This window comes from Neovison vison, chromosome 13 (genome assembly GCF_020171115.1).
Source record: "Neovison vison isolate M4711 chromosome 13, ASM_NN_V1, whole genome shotgun sequence".
Classification (NCBI taxonomy): domain Eukaryota; kingdom Metazoa; phylum Chordata; class Mammalia; order Carnivora; family Mustelidae; genus Neogale; species Neogale vison.
The window spans coordinates 91989765-92004770 of NC_058103.1; the positions used below are offsets into that span (position 1 = coordinate 91989765).

General features: G+C 35.3%; 1 protein-coding gene across 1 annotated transcript in view; it reads left to right on the forward strand.

The window, feature by feature from the left end:
* AQR (aquarius intron-binding spliceosomal factor) overlaps positions 1-15006 on the forward strand; it is a 95136-nt gene that overhangs the window by 37381 nt on the left and 42749 nt on the right. The window contains exons 14-16 of the mRNA XM_044232040.1: positions 5444-5546; positions 8631-8751; positions 11716-11857. Coding sequence (XP_044087975.1) covers positions 5444-5546; positions 8631-8751; positions 11716-11857 — 366 coding nt within the window. The remainder of the gene's footprint in view (positions 1-5443; positions 5547-8630; positions 8752-11715; positions 11858-15006) is intronic.

The following is a 15006-nucleotide window of genomic DNA, read 5'->3' on the forward strand; positions in this document are numbered from 1 at the left end:
TTCTTGAGGAAGGCCTGTATTGCTATATACTTCCTTCTCAGGACTGCCTTTGCTGCATCCCAAAGGTTTTGGACTGTTCTATTTTCCTTTGCTTCCATTTGTTTTTTTTTAATTCTTTAATTTCTTGGTTAACCCACTCATTTTTAGTAGGATGTTCTTTAACTGCCATGTATTTGAGGTCTTTGCAAATTTTTTCTTGTGGTTGACTACAAGTTTCATAGCACTGTGGTCTGAAAATATGCATGATATAATCTCAATTTTTTCATACTTGTTGAGTTACCCAGTATGTGATCTATTCTAGAGAATGTTCCGTGTACACTCAGAAAGAATGTGTATGCTGCTGCTTTAGGGTGAAATGTTCTGAATATATCCTTTAAGTCCATCCAGTCTAGTGTGTCATTTAAAGTCATTGTTTCCTTGTTGATTTTCTGTAGATGATCTGTCTGTTGCAATAAGTGGGGTATTAAAGTCCCCTACTATTATTGTATCATTATCAGTGATTTTCTTTATGTTTATTATTTTTTTATTTCATTGCTTAAAATTAAAATTCAGTTAATTAACATATAATGTATTACTGGTTTCAGAGGTAGAGGTCAGTAATATATCAGTCTTATATCATACTCCATGCTCATTATATTACATGACCTCCTTAATGTCTTTCACCCAGTTACCACATTCCCCCCACCCCACCCCACTTCCCTCTAGCAACCCTCAGTTTGTTTCCTATGATTAAGAGTCACTTATGGTTTGTCTCCCTCTCTGATTTCATCTTGTTTTATTTTTCCTTCTCTTCCCCTATGATCTTTTTAGTTTCTTAAATTCCATATGAATAAGATCATAAGATAATCGTTTTTTTCTGGTTGACTTATTTCGCTAAGTATAATATCTTCTAGTTCCATCCACGTTGTTGCAAATGGCAAGATTTCATTTTGTGATGGCTGAGTAGTATTTCATTTTATATATATCACATCTTCTTTATCCATTCATCTGTCAGTGCACATCTAGGCTTTTTCCATAGTTTGGCTATTGTAAACATTGCTGCTATGAACATTGGGGTGCAGATGTCCCTTTCAATCACTACATTTGTATCTTTGGGGTAATTCCCTAGTAGTGCAATTACTGGTTGTAGGGTAGTTCTATTTTCAACTTTTTGAGGAACCTCTTCATTATTAATTGATTTGTGTATTGGGTGTTCCCGAGTTGGGGGCATAAATATTTACAATTGTTTGATCTTGATGGATTCACCCCTTAATTATGATATAATGCCCTTCTTCTCTTGTTATAGATTTTGTTTTAAAATCTAGTTCGTCTGATATAAGTATAGCTACTCCAGCTTTCTTTTGATGTCCATTAGCATAATAGATGGTTCTCCGTTTCCTTATTTTCAATCTTCAGGTGTCTTTATGTCTAAAATGAGTCTCTTGGGGTGCCTGGGTGGCTCAGTGGGTTAAAGCCTCTGCCTTCGGCTCAGGTCATGATCCCAGGGTTCTGGGATCGAGCCCCGCATTGGGCTCTCTGCTCTGCAGGGAGCCTGCTTCCTCATCTCTCTCTCTGCCTGCCTCTCTGCCTACTTGTGATCTCCGTCTGTCAAATAAATAAATAAAATCTTTTAAAAAAATAAATAAAATGAGTCTCTTGTAGGCAGCAGATAGATAAATTTTGTTAAAAACTTTTTTTACTTATTTATTTGACGGAGAGAGAGAGATCACAGGTAGGCAGAGAGGCAGGCAGAGAGAGAGGGGGAAGCAGGCTCCCTGCCAAGCGGAGAGCCAGATGTGGGTCTAGATTCCAGGACCCTGAGATCATGACCTGAGCCCAAGGCAGAGGCTTAACCTACGGAGCCACCCAGGTGCCCCAGATGAATTTTTTTAATCCATTCTAATACCTTATGTCTTATGATTGGAGCATTTAGTCCATTTACATCCAGAGTGATTATTGACAGATATAAATCTAGTGCCATTGTGTTACCTGCAGAGTTGGTGTTCTCTGGTCCTTTCTAGTGTTTGTTGCTTTTGGTCTTTTTTTCTCCACTCAAAGAGGCCCCTTAAAATTTCTCACAGGGCTGGTTTAGTGGTCACAAATTCCTTTAGTTTTTGTTCATCTGAGAAATTCTTTTTATCTCTCCTATTCTGAATGACAGCCCTGCTGGATAAAGAATTCTTGGCTGTGTTATTTTCCCATTCAGCACATTGAATACATCCTGCCACTCTTTTCTGGCTCACCAAGTTTCTGTAGATAGATCTGCTGTGAATCTGATCTGGCTAACCTTGTAGTTGAAGGATTTTTTCTTCCCCGTGCTGCTTTCAGGTTTCTTTCCTTGTCTATGTGTGTTGTGAATTTGATTATGATATGCCTTGGTGATAGTTGACTTTTGTTGAATTCAATAGGGGTTCACTGTGCTTCTTGGATTTTGATGTCTGTCTCCTTTATCGGATTGGGGAAGTTTTCAGCTATAATTTGTTCAAATAAACCTTCTGTCCCTTTTTCCTTTCTCTTTATTTTCTGGGATTCCTTCTAAAAGGTGGTTGCCTTTCTACTTTTAGACTGCAGTTTTTGTTCTCTCAGACCTCCAATTGATTTCTTGGGCATTCAGAATGATTTGATAACTAGCCCTGTTCAAGGGATGAGAGAAGCTTAGGGTCCCCCTACTCCTCTACCACCTTAACTTCTCCCCTGCAAATCTCTTTAATGTCTGGCTTCATCAAAGACTGTTGGATTGTAGATCTGCTTCTGTATTTCATTTACTGTGAGATAACTCTCTTGGTTGAAGTAAATGAAGACATTCCCTTATGCAAAAGGGAAATACATTTTAATAGCCTTTTCAAATAATTGTGAATATTTTTCTTTGATACTGTATCACATTTGACAAATGGTTATTTCTTAAATGTTAGTTTCAGTGTGGTATCTGAAACCACATTAAGGAAATCTATACAATTAAAGTGAATTAATTTAAGAAATGGAGATATTTGCCTTGCATATGGATGAGAAGAGTCAAGGTATGAATTTTGCCCAAATTGATCCATAGGTATAACTCAGTTCTAGTCAAAATCCCAGTAGGATATTTTTCTAGAAATTGTCAAGCTTATTCAAAAATTAGTATAGAAAGGCAAAGAGACTAGACTAGCCAAAACCATTTTGAAAAAGAACGAAGTTGGAGGATTCCCACTACCTAATTTCAAGACTGCCTATATAGCTATAGTAATCAAGACATTGTGATATTGAATAAAGGACAGATAGACATATAGGTCACTGGAACAGAGTAAAGTTCAGAAATAGACCACACATATATTAGTTGATTTCTGATTAAGATACCAAAGCAACTACCTGGAGAAAGCATAGTCTTTTCAACAACAGTGGAGAAACAGTGGGACATCTATGTACAAAGTATGAAACTTGAGACATACTTCGCATCATATACACAAACTGACTCACAATGAATCATAGACATATTTCTCAGAACCAGAACTAATAGGACATATGGAGAATATTTTTGTGACTATGGTTTGTGCAAAGATTTCCATAGACAACAAAGCACAATTCATAGTGCTTTGTGAAAAAAAGAATTGATAAATAGGACTTTATCAAAATTTAAAACTTTTACTCTTTGAGAGACTTTTTTTTTCTTTTTTTGGAAAGACATTGTTAACAGAATGTAAATATAACCCCATAGTGGGAGAAAATATTGACTAAATACCTGTCTGATAATGGACTGGTACCTGGAAGTCTTAGAACTCAGTAATAAGAAAATAATTTAAAAATAGCTCAAGATTTGAACAGATACTCCACCAAAGATGATACATTTCAGTAAGGCTACAGAAAGATGCTTAGCATCATTAGTTATTAGAGAAATACAAATTTAAATCATAATAAGGTAACCACTACATGTCTATTAGAATTGTTAAAAAAACATGCAATGTATTGACTTTTGACAAGGATGTGGAACAGCTAGAATTCTCACACATTGCTGGTGGGAATTCAAAATGGTAGTGCCTCTTTGGAAAAATGTGACAGTTTCTTGTAGTTAAACATGCTTTTACTATACAATCTAGCATTCTCACAGATATACTTAAATGAAAATTTATGTTCACACAAAAATCTTTGGGGAAATGTATATAGTGGCTTTATAGTTGTCAAAAACAGATACCCTTCAACTGGTGAGTGAATAAACACACTGTGCTACATCTGTATAATGGAATACTACTCAGCAGTAAAAAGGAACCAACTACAAATGCACACAATTTGAGTGAATTTAATTGCATTATGCTAAATGAAAGTAACCAGTATCAGATCATAATGTATGATTCCATTTATATGACCTTGTGGGACAAGCAAAATTGTAGAGATCAAAAACAGATTAGTGGTTACTAGGGACTGGGATAGCGTGTGAGGTCATTTGCTGAGGGTGATGAAATTATATTTAAGTCATAGAAAGCTGTTCAGCTCATGGTGATGAATGCACATTTTCCAGAATTCCAGTTTTTCATTTGGAAGTTCAAATTTTATCTTTGGTAACAAATGACCATCAGTTGTTTTCCATAAAGTTACTGTTTATTTTGTTCAGATTTGTAAAATTTTTCCATTTATTTAAATCTGAATAACCATAGTTTGTCACCAGTTCTTTCAAGTAAAAATTGTTTGCAAAATGTGTACTTCCCATCTTGTCACACAGAATTTTTAAAAAACAGATACTCAAGAGTCCAAATTTAATTATATTAATAATTAATGTTAAGTAACAATTTAATTTTAATTAATTAATTTTTATACTTCATTAAGGTCATCTTAAACGAAAGTGGCTTTTTTATATTTTTAAAGATTTTATTTATTTATTTATTTATTTGACAGACAGAGATCACAAGTAGGCAGAGAGGCAGGCAGAGAGAGAGAGAGGAGGAAGCAGGCTCCCTGCTGAGCAGAGAGCCCGACTCGGGGTTCGATCCCAGGACCCTGGGATAATGACCTGAACAGAGGCTTTAACCCACTGAGCTACCCAGGTGCCCTGAAAGTGACTTTTTTTTTTCTCCCTCTGCATGTGGTAGTAAGGAATATTATGTCTCTTTATAGTCCTAGTTGGTACCATACTTGGTTGATACGGCCTTCACCCACGCCAGCAGTTTTATCCGCCATTGATTTTCACTGTGTACATAAAGATAGTGAAAAAAGCAAACAAGTAATGTCTTAGTATTAACAGAAGAAATACTGTTCTTGCACACATAGTAGAAAGGTCTTAGGGACCACAGGGTGTTTGCAGAAGACTTTTCGAGAACCTGCATTAAGGGGATTAAATTTCATTCTTAATTTATTTATTTGCTGCAGTATCATACGGTTATGTTTGCTAGGGAAGACTTTTTAAGCAGTCTGTAAAATTAGGTGTTTCAGAAGTAAAGTAAGTTAATATAATATAAAGTAATCAGATACTCTGATCTGAATATTCCTTATTCTGCAGTTCAAATACACTCCACCAGGTGGCATCATACCTCTGCTTGTTACCAACTCTTCCTAAAAATGAAGACACAACTTTTGATAAAGAATTTCTTCTAGAATTGCTGGTAAATATTAAGTTCTTTAAATTTTCCCTTTCTTAAAGATGTGTGTTAATGAAAATTTTTTCCTGGGCTAAAGGTTAAATAGGTCATTTCTACCTGTTTTACAATTACATATCTGATTTTGCCAGATTTCTTATCTATTAGGTTTCTTTTCTTAAGTCTTTTACCTTTTAAAACTGCTTTATGGCATGAATTCATTCCGTGCAAAGGTTTTGAGCAGCTTCTGTGTCAGGCACTGGCTTCAGGCATTGGGATACATAGGTAATTGACACCATTCCTGCCTTTTAGAGGTCATAGTTATGCGCACACACAGTTAATACATATGCATTCATATTTATTTAACCATTTATTTTATTTTTAAATATTTTATTTATTTATTTGACAAAAAGAAAGCACAGGTAGGCAGAGAGGCAGGCAGAGAGGGTATGGTGGGTGGGGAGAGCAAGCTCCCCACTTGGCAGAGAGCCCTATTCGGGCTTGATCCCAGGACCCTGGGATCATGACCTGAGCTGAAGGCACAGGCTTTAACCCACTGAGCCACCCAGGCACCCCTAACCATTTATTTTAAAAGTTACTTAAATATGGTACCTTGAATATTAAAGCATACCTTTATCATTAGAAAGCTCAGGAATATTTATAAAAACTAAGTTATCACTGACTTGGTGATTTAAGAATTCTAACGGAGTTTTCAATCATTTTGGGAAATAACGAACTTTAACTCAAACTAAAACTTTCTGGGTAAGGATTTATTTATTTATTTATTTTAATTTATTATTTATTTTTAAAGACTGCATTTATTTGAGAGAGAATACAAGCAGGGGGAATGGCACAAGGAGAGGAAGAGGCAGGCTCCTCTCTGAGCAGGGAGCCCAGCTCAGGGCTTAGTCCCTGGTCCCTGAGATCATGACCCAAGCCGAAGGCAGATGTTCAACCAACTGAGCCACCCAGGTGCCCCTATTTATTTTTTTAGTGCAGTTTTAGGTTCACAGAAAAATTGAGGAATAGGAATATATTTTTAGCTTTAGTAAAATAATTCATAAAATGCACAAGTAATTATATCCCACTGTGAATATTTAAGTTGTTTGCCGTGTTCACTTTTACAAGTAATGATTTGGTCCTGGCTCATGTCTCTTTGTGCACATGTGTAGATATTTAGGAGAGGTACCTAGAAGTGAAATTCTTTGATTGAAGTATGTGCTTATACACTTGATCTTAGCCAAAAGGCCGAAAGGTGTAAGATTCAGCCAAATTATCCTCTGAAAGATGTGTGTTCTACTAAAAATGTATTAGAGTGTGTCTCCTTAAGCTCTTACCAGCATTGGATGTTACAGGTCATCCTAATTTCTGCCAGTTGCATGGTTTATACAAAAAAGAATAGCTGTGTTTTAATTTTTTGTTTTCTGTCTGCTGTAGGTTGAGTAGGTTTTCTTAGTTTGTTTTTTGTAACTCTCTATATGCATTTTTTTTACATGTACGGAACGGTCCTGGGCACACAGTTTTGTGGTTATATTCCAAACTAATACTTCTAATATGGGGGGTAAAATACAGTCTCTTATTGTAGAGAAGATGATAATGCTCGTTTTGGGGATAGTAACCAGAAGCTATTGGTAGCAGCTGTTTTAAGCTTGGTAACAGGTGTTTTAGTGCCAATTGGAGAGAAATTCTTGGAGTTTTAACTTAATTCAAGTATGGAAAATACTTTTTTATTGGTATGTTTATTTGTTTGAAGTGTATGTCTTTGGTACCATCTTTGCCACCTTTTCATTATTTCTGACTATGAGTGCTTTCTAAAAATTCTTTGTCCTATTTTCTGACAATGTGAAATCTTTTCTCATTAAGTCGGTTTTGGGGATTAATAATAAATCCTTACTATAAGAAATGAGTATTTTTTTAAGGAATCTTTCTAATGGACAATAGGTTTATGTATAAGGCTAAGCCTTTGCCTTTTACAGGCTTACAGCTAAGATTTGATCAATGAAATTTAAATATTTATGCCAACAAGAAAACAATTTTAAAAATTTATAGTGCTACAGCATTATCTTTCATTTCCTCTCTCTCCTGAAGGATTTCCTTAGGCTTTGGATTCTTCTAATACCTGAATTATAATAAAGAAGTTGAAATATGTGAATTTTTTAGATGATGTCACACTCTTTTCTTTCCTAAAATAATACTCTCTTTACTGAAGAGAACATGACAAATTTTCACATATATCATTATTTTAACTTGTTAATTAGATAACAAGCTTATTTCTGTGTTTGAGATAGAGGACTATAATATTAACAATGGAAATCTACATAGAGGTCATAAAGGCAAACTCTGATTTTACAGGGAAAATTGAGGCCGTGTGTGTGTGTGTGTGTGTGTGTGTTTTGTTTTGTTTTTAAGATTGATTTATTTCAGAGAGAGAGAGAGAGAGACAACATGAGCAAGGCTAGGGGGGTTGGGTGACTGGGGGAGAGGGGAAGGCAGACTCCCTACTGAGCAGGGAGCCCAACACTGAGTTCTGTCTCCTGACTTGGAGATCATGACCTGAGCTGAAACCAAATCATACACCTAAGCGACTGAACCACCCAGGTGCCCCCAGGTTTTTAATAAACAAAATTTTCCAGATTGTTTAATTAGTAAAAGAATGAAAACTATAATCTACTTAGAGCTTAACATTGTTGAATATTAAGGGCTGTGGATTTTAAGGTCTTGGCATGTACCAGGCACTTCGATGCTGTTTTATAGTATTCCGTTTCATTTTCATAAGAAACTTGAGAGGTGAATGGTATATTACCTGTTTTACCGAAAAGGAAGCTAAGATCAGGGAAGTTGAAAGAGTGTGCCCAGTTTTTACATAGCTCATAAATTACAGGGACTTGGTATTGAACTCTGATCTGATTTTCCAAAGCCCATCATAATTGGTACCTTTCTCATCTTTGATTTATGGAGAAAATGGAAAAATGAAAAAACCCTCTTATAAAGTGCTACCATAACTGAAAGACGTGAAACTTCTCATTCTGTACTTTATGGTGAATTTCTCCGTAAATTATTTTGATTAAAAAAAGATTGCTCTTACTTTCTGCACGATATTGTTTCTTTTAGGTATCTCGTCATGAACGTCGAATTTCTCAGATTCAGCAGTTGAACCAGATGCCTTTGTATCCAACTGAGAAAATCATATGGGATGAAAATATTGTCCCAACTGAGTACTATTCTGGGGAAGGTACGGCAGAGAAGTATGGAGTACAACTGTATCAGGAAATTTAGTTTAGAATTTATCATATGTAACTAAAAATACCTCTATCTGTTACATGCATTAGGATAGTTTTCTGGTACTCTCAAGTTCAGTTCTAAAGCTGGAAACTATTCAGTATTTTGAATACTGAATAGTATTAAGGATTTTTGAATACTAGAATAGTATTAAGGATTTTTGTTAAATTTAACCATGCCCTAATGTATATGTGTGCACGTGAGAGCACGCTACACACACATGCTCAGACGTTCACATATATACATGTATTGGCATGATATGTGTGTGTGTGAATACATATATCATCCTTTCTAAAATATGACCATAACATAAAACTATGTTTTAAGGAGACCTAATAGTGGAGGAAGTATGGCTCTCAATATGTCACTGTAAAAGGCTTTGTTTTGTTTGGTAGTGTTTTATTTTTCAAAGCCTTTTTTAGAAGTTCTTTTGAATTTCTCATTAAACCAGCTAGTGACCACCAAAAATTGTCAGTCCTTAATAATAAACCCTTAGTTTTAATTAGAAATAGTTATTCCCTGGTTTATCTATTTCAACAGATTTGTTCCTAAATGCTTTTGTTTATCCTCTGAGGTTGAGAATTTGCCACAATTGAGTATAGACTGAAGTACATTCTGACATATTTTGAAGGCATATTTCAAAAAAAAAAAATCAAGGAAATTTTTGAACAATGGCTTCATTATGAGAAGTTTGGCTATTTTAAAGATATTACCAGTGGTAATTTATTTAAAAGAAAAATAGATACTTCAGAGTCATATGCTGAAGCCATAACTTCAGTAAACCCATAACTTCAGTAAACTTCAGTGCACCAAAGTTGTGCTAGATTTCAGAATAGGCAGGCTTCATATTTTTTTTTGTTCTTACAAAGGTCATGCCTTGTTTTTTCACTTTCCTAAGTTGTTCATGCTAATAGCATTTATGGCCATGCATGTATGAATCTAACTCTTCATCTAATCAGTTCCTAAAAGGCAAATACCATTTAATATTTGTCTTATCAGTACAGAACTTATGTGTCCTTAAACATGTATAGTCTTAACATCTAGCTTTTGGTGCTATTCAGTGATGCTGCTCTGAGTTTAAAAATACATTTTGCTTAATATATAAGGTATTGTTCTTTACCTCCTGGAATAGTGAAGGTTAAGGAAAGTATTTCGGAACAATATTTGTTGCCAAGTGGTTTAACTGTAATAAATCTGTCTTCAGATGTTTGGCTATGTCTTGCCATTGTTCTTCAGTGACTATGATGGCATCGTGTTTTAGGGGCTCAGTAGTTGATGCTAATGAATAGGCAAGGATCAAAGCTAATACTGAATGTTTATACAGACTGGTTCTAGCTCCCAAGAAGAGAAAATAACTGAAACTGGTACACATATTTAAAGAAATAAGTTAAGAATTATAAAGAAAATTCTTGTAAAATTTTTTGCCCCAATTTTAATTGAACCTTTTAAAGAACATAAACACAAATACAGAAAGCCACACAACATAAACATAAGGCTTAACAAATTATTATAAGGGAAATAACCACCTTATTGGCTATCCCAGAATCCTCCCATAAGCTCCTTCCTAGTTACTGCTTCTCCCTCCACATGAAAGTAACCATTTCCTGACTTCCAAAGCAATCACTGTATATTTCTTCATAGCTTTATCACTGACTTGTGCATACGTGTATGATAGTCAATCCTTTACATTTTTTAAATTCTTTTACTTCACAAATGCCCTCTGTATCCCTTCCTTTTCTTTTGAAGAACCTGAGTTGTTTGATCTGTATAGTTTTCCACAGTCTGTTTTTTTCTAATTGACTGCTCAGTGTACAGTTGAGTATGTCTTTCTGCTCTTTACTTTTCTTGCAGATTGGCAGCTGAATGCAGAGGCTTGGTCAGGCTGACATTTTCTCTCTGGCAAGATTCTTGGTGGTGCTGTATTCTTTCATCAGAGGCACTGACTGTCTGGTTGATTTTGTCTGTGTGTGATATAAGTAGCCGTTGCAGCTTAATGGCTAGATTTGTTAATTCAATGACAGTTGCAAAATGGTCACATTTTAATTCTTTTTTTTTTTTTAATAAAATTATGCTATCCAAAGAGACATTTTCCCTCAGCCTCTGGCCTGAAAGACACTGAGTTAGATTATAAGTCGGAATTTGCTAACATATATGATGTGAAAACTTTTTTCACATTGATGTTTTTGCCCTTAGGTTCATTATTGCTTTGGTAAGAATGGATTCAGATGATGAAAATAATGATTTTCCAGTAAAATGTGTTTATTTTGAGGTTCTTTTTTTTTAAATCTTTTTGATATTGCAGCTGAGGCTTACTCACTTATTATCCAAGGGAAATAGCAGTTACTGAAGATACTAGAAAGAATATTGTTCATTAATATAGTCAGAGAAGGGAAATAACTCCAGGAATAGCATACAGCCAATACCTTATCCTTAAAGTCTAGCCAAAAGGATATAGATTCAGAACACAATAGCACGCTTTGGAGATAGATTAATATGTTACAATATACTAACTAATTAACTTTCATGGTAAATTTGCCATGGGCTTAGTTTATGATCATTATTTACTTCGAGCTTTGCCAAATATATATTAGGGGTAAAGGAAGAATATTTAAACTACTCGAGACTATATTAATTTTAAGTATCTTCGGCTACTTTTGAGAAGCCTGTTCGTATATGAATCAACAATGTACGGTTATATGTATTAATGAGTTTTATCCCAACTCTTAATAGATAGCATTTGTTAACATGGCTTTTCAATTTCTGTGTGAAAATAAAAATAGAACCTTATCAAATATGCTATATTTAGAGACATCATTAAATTAAACTCTTAACCAAATTTGTAGTACATTTCTTTATACATAGTGCAGTTGTTTAATTAAAAGAATAATTCAGATGTGGATGTTGTTTTCTTTCTCAGGTTGTCTTGCTCTTCCCAAGTTGAATTTGCAGTTTTTGACTCTTCATGATTACCTCTTAAGGAATTTTAATCTCTTCCGCTTAGAATCAACTTACGAAATTAGGCAAGACATCGAGGATAGTGTCAGCAGAATGAAGCCTTGGTAAGCAAATCGGTTCCATTTGTAATGAAGAGGTGTAAACAGTGACTGATACAACCTGTGTCAGAAACCTCATAAGTATATTTAGAAATAGTATGCCTGGCATGAAGACGCCTCTAAAATATGAAATATTCACTCTTTGAGAAATTCTCTAATGTGGATTAGAGTATATCAAAAGTGCTAAAATAGGGGCGCCTGGGTGGCTCAGTGGGTTAAGGCCTCTGCGTTCGGCTCAGGTCATGATCCCAGGGTCCTGGGATCGAGCCCCATGTCGGGCTCTCTGCTCAGTGGGGAGCCTGCTTCCTCTTCTCTCTCTCTCTGCCTGCCTCTCTGCCTACTTGTAATCTCTGCCTGTCAAATAAATAAATAAAATCTTAAAAAAAAAGTGCTAAAATAGAAAATATGTATCTGGGTACTTGGGTGTGGTGCTGGAGGACTGGGGATAAGGGAGGAGCGGTCTTCATTCTTGGAGGATGGTAGGGGGAGATACAGAGGGGTGAGTATGTTGGACATTAGCAAAAGGGTAAAGAGGGAGCGTATGGGCTGACCAGCAGGCCTTTACTAGGACAGGATGGTTTAAGTCCTGGGAGCTTATGATAAAGGGGTCTTCTACCCCAGCTGCTCTTGTGGCTATCACCAGTATCTCAGTTAGCCTCTCTAAGGAACCTGGCAAGAGATGAGGAGTACTGCTGAGCTTCACATGGCATTGAATGTTGCAAAGTCTTGCCAGGTCCTCCATCCATAGATTACCTTGACTACACCATCAGGATTTACTTTGGGAGCCAGTTGAGTAGGTCTCTTTATTTGAGGAAGTCTTCTGCTTAAACTCAACTCCCCACTTGCTAGCTCATTTCTGGAATTCTGTTAGCTAAGAAAAAATTTTCATTCTGGTTATTATAGGCAGCTCTGTATTATGAGATTTGTGAAGGTCCGTTTTGCTTTTTAGACATGAAATAAATGCCCTTCATTCACTATTTCATTGTACGTATGAAATTGATGAGAGTAAGTTATATGTCATAAGTGACTGTGAATCTATAAAATAGATTTTTATTATATTCTGGTCATTATATGACCAGAATTTTTTTAAAAAAAAGCTTAACAAGTTTCTGAATGTGAATGGCTTCAGGTATCTTCCAGGCTTCTCTCCTTACTAATTATAGAGAGCTACATGGACACTATGATTATAATCTATTTTTTTCACTTCCACATTTTATTTCATACACAGTTCTATTTTTTAATTAGTTATTATGTGAAAAGTTATTCTGGGTGAGACTATACAACACAACATAAAGTATTTTTGACTTAATAATCAGTTGAGTCAGTAGGCAGGGTAGCACTGTGAGGTTTGTATACTCGCTGGCTGATCATCCCTGCCCACAGCTTTGCTGGAATTATTGCCCATTGTTTGGACCCCGGGGGTGTGCTTGATCAGAAAGCTTCCTTTCAGTTTATGGTTACCTTGGGTTATACATGCTCGGATTCTAAACCCAATTTTGGCCATTTTGCAAACTAGGGATTTATGAACTAGCTGTTTATCAAATAGAATTCACTTACATTTTACTTAAATGCCAAATAAAGCAAAAATACTTAAGAGTTCTTATGGTCTATTAATAAAGGACATTTTTTAAACTTACATTATTTTCTGCTAAGGGAAAGAAAATGTCATTTTTCAGAATTAACTTGTGATAATAAATTTTTCTAGATTTTCATTCCTAATTGCCCTTCATTGAAGGCCTTTAAGAATGATGAGATCCAAAAAGAGGCCAAGCTTCTTTCTCTTTCTTGTGTGCTGAAGGTGGAAAGTCAGGGCATAAATTTTACTCAGTGCTTGGTACTAACGATCACGTACGTATTCGGTCTGCTGAAACCACTGAGCAACATAACGGAGAATGTACTGGTGATGGGCAGAAATCTATCCTTTTTAATTACTCATGTCATAGGTAGATTTTATAAGAGGAAAAAAAGTGTTGGGGAGAATAGATTAGTGGTTGTCTGGGGGTAGTAACAGAATTGACTGTAGTCAAATGAGAGGGATCTTTTATACATAGGATGGAAATGTTCTCAGATTAGATTGGATCATGGGTACACAACTCTGCAAATTTACTAAACAGCATTGAATTGTGCATTTACAGTGAATGCATTTTATTGTATGTAAGCTATACTGTAGTAAAATTGTAAAATATGGAGGAGATAATAGTTATTACAAAAGGGCTTAGACACAAGGTAATACCTTTAAGAAATTCCCTATATTAAGCAAGTCACCGGATGCAGAACTTTTATTTTTAATTAGTTTCACTCTTTGATGTTGTAGAGTTCTACAGTTTTTTCTTATAACACAAAGCCTTTACCTGGGCTTTATCTTTATCTGTGTAAGCATGTCACTTTTGGCAATACTTTCCAGTTTTGGAGTGCTGCTGGAGTATTTATATTACACATTTCCCAGATACACTACTTAATGTAAAATCTAAAACACCAGCGGAGAGCCTGCTTTCCTCTCTCTCTCTCTCTCTCTCTCTCTCCGCCTACTTGTGATCTCTGCCTGTCAAATAAATAAATAAAATCTTTAAAAAAAAAAAAAAAAATCTAAAACACCAGTTACACTAACCTAAGAAGGAAGAGTGGGTATTTGAATGTTAGTGATTCTGGTTATTATAACTAGCTTGATTATTTTTACCCCCAATCCATGGCAGTATCTCTTAAATGATTCAAATATTACCCTAAAGCAAGCATTTGCATAGATATTATTGTTTATTGGTTTGTTTTTAATTTTTAAAATTCTGCTTTTTCCAAAACAGCTTATAGAAATACCTAAATGCATAAAGTGTGAACAGTTGAGACTGTCTTGATGAAGAGAGGAAAAGGATTAAAATTATTACTCTATTATAATAATAAATTATTATTATTACAGATTATTCTTGACAAAATGCCTCTGCTATTATGTATATAGAGTTACCTTTTTTCTGTGTGTGTGGGATAAATACTCCTCTTTACTTCCATTTCTTTTTTCTTTTTTTTTTTAAGATTTATTTATTTATTTATTTATTTGACAGGCAGAGATCACAAGTAGGCAGAGAGGCAGGCAGAGAGAGAGGAGGGAGCAGGCTCCCTGCCGAGCAGAGAGCCCGATGTGGGGTTCAATCCCAGGACCCTGG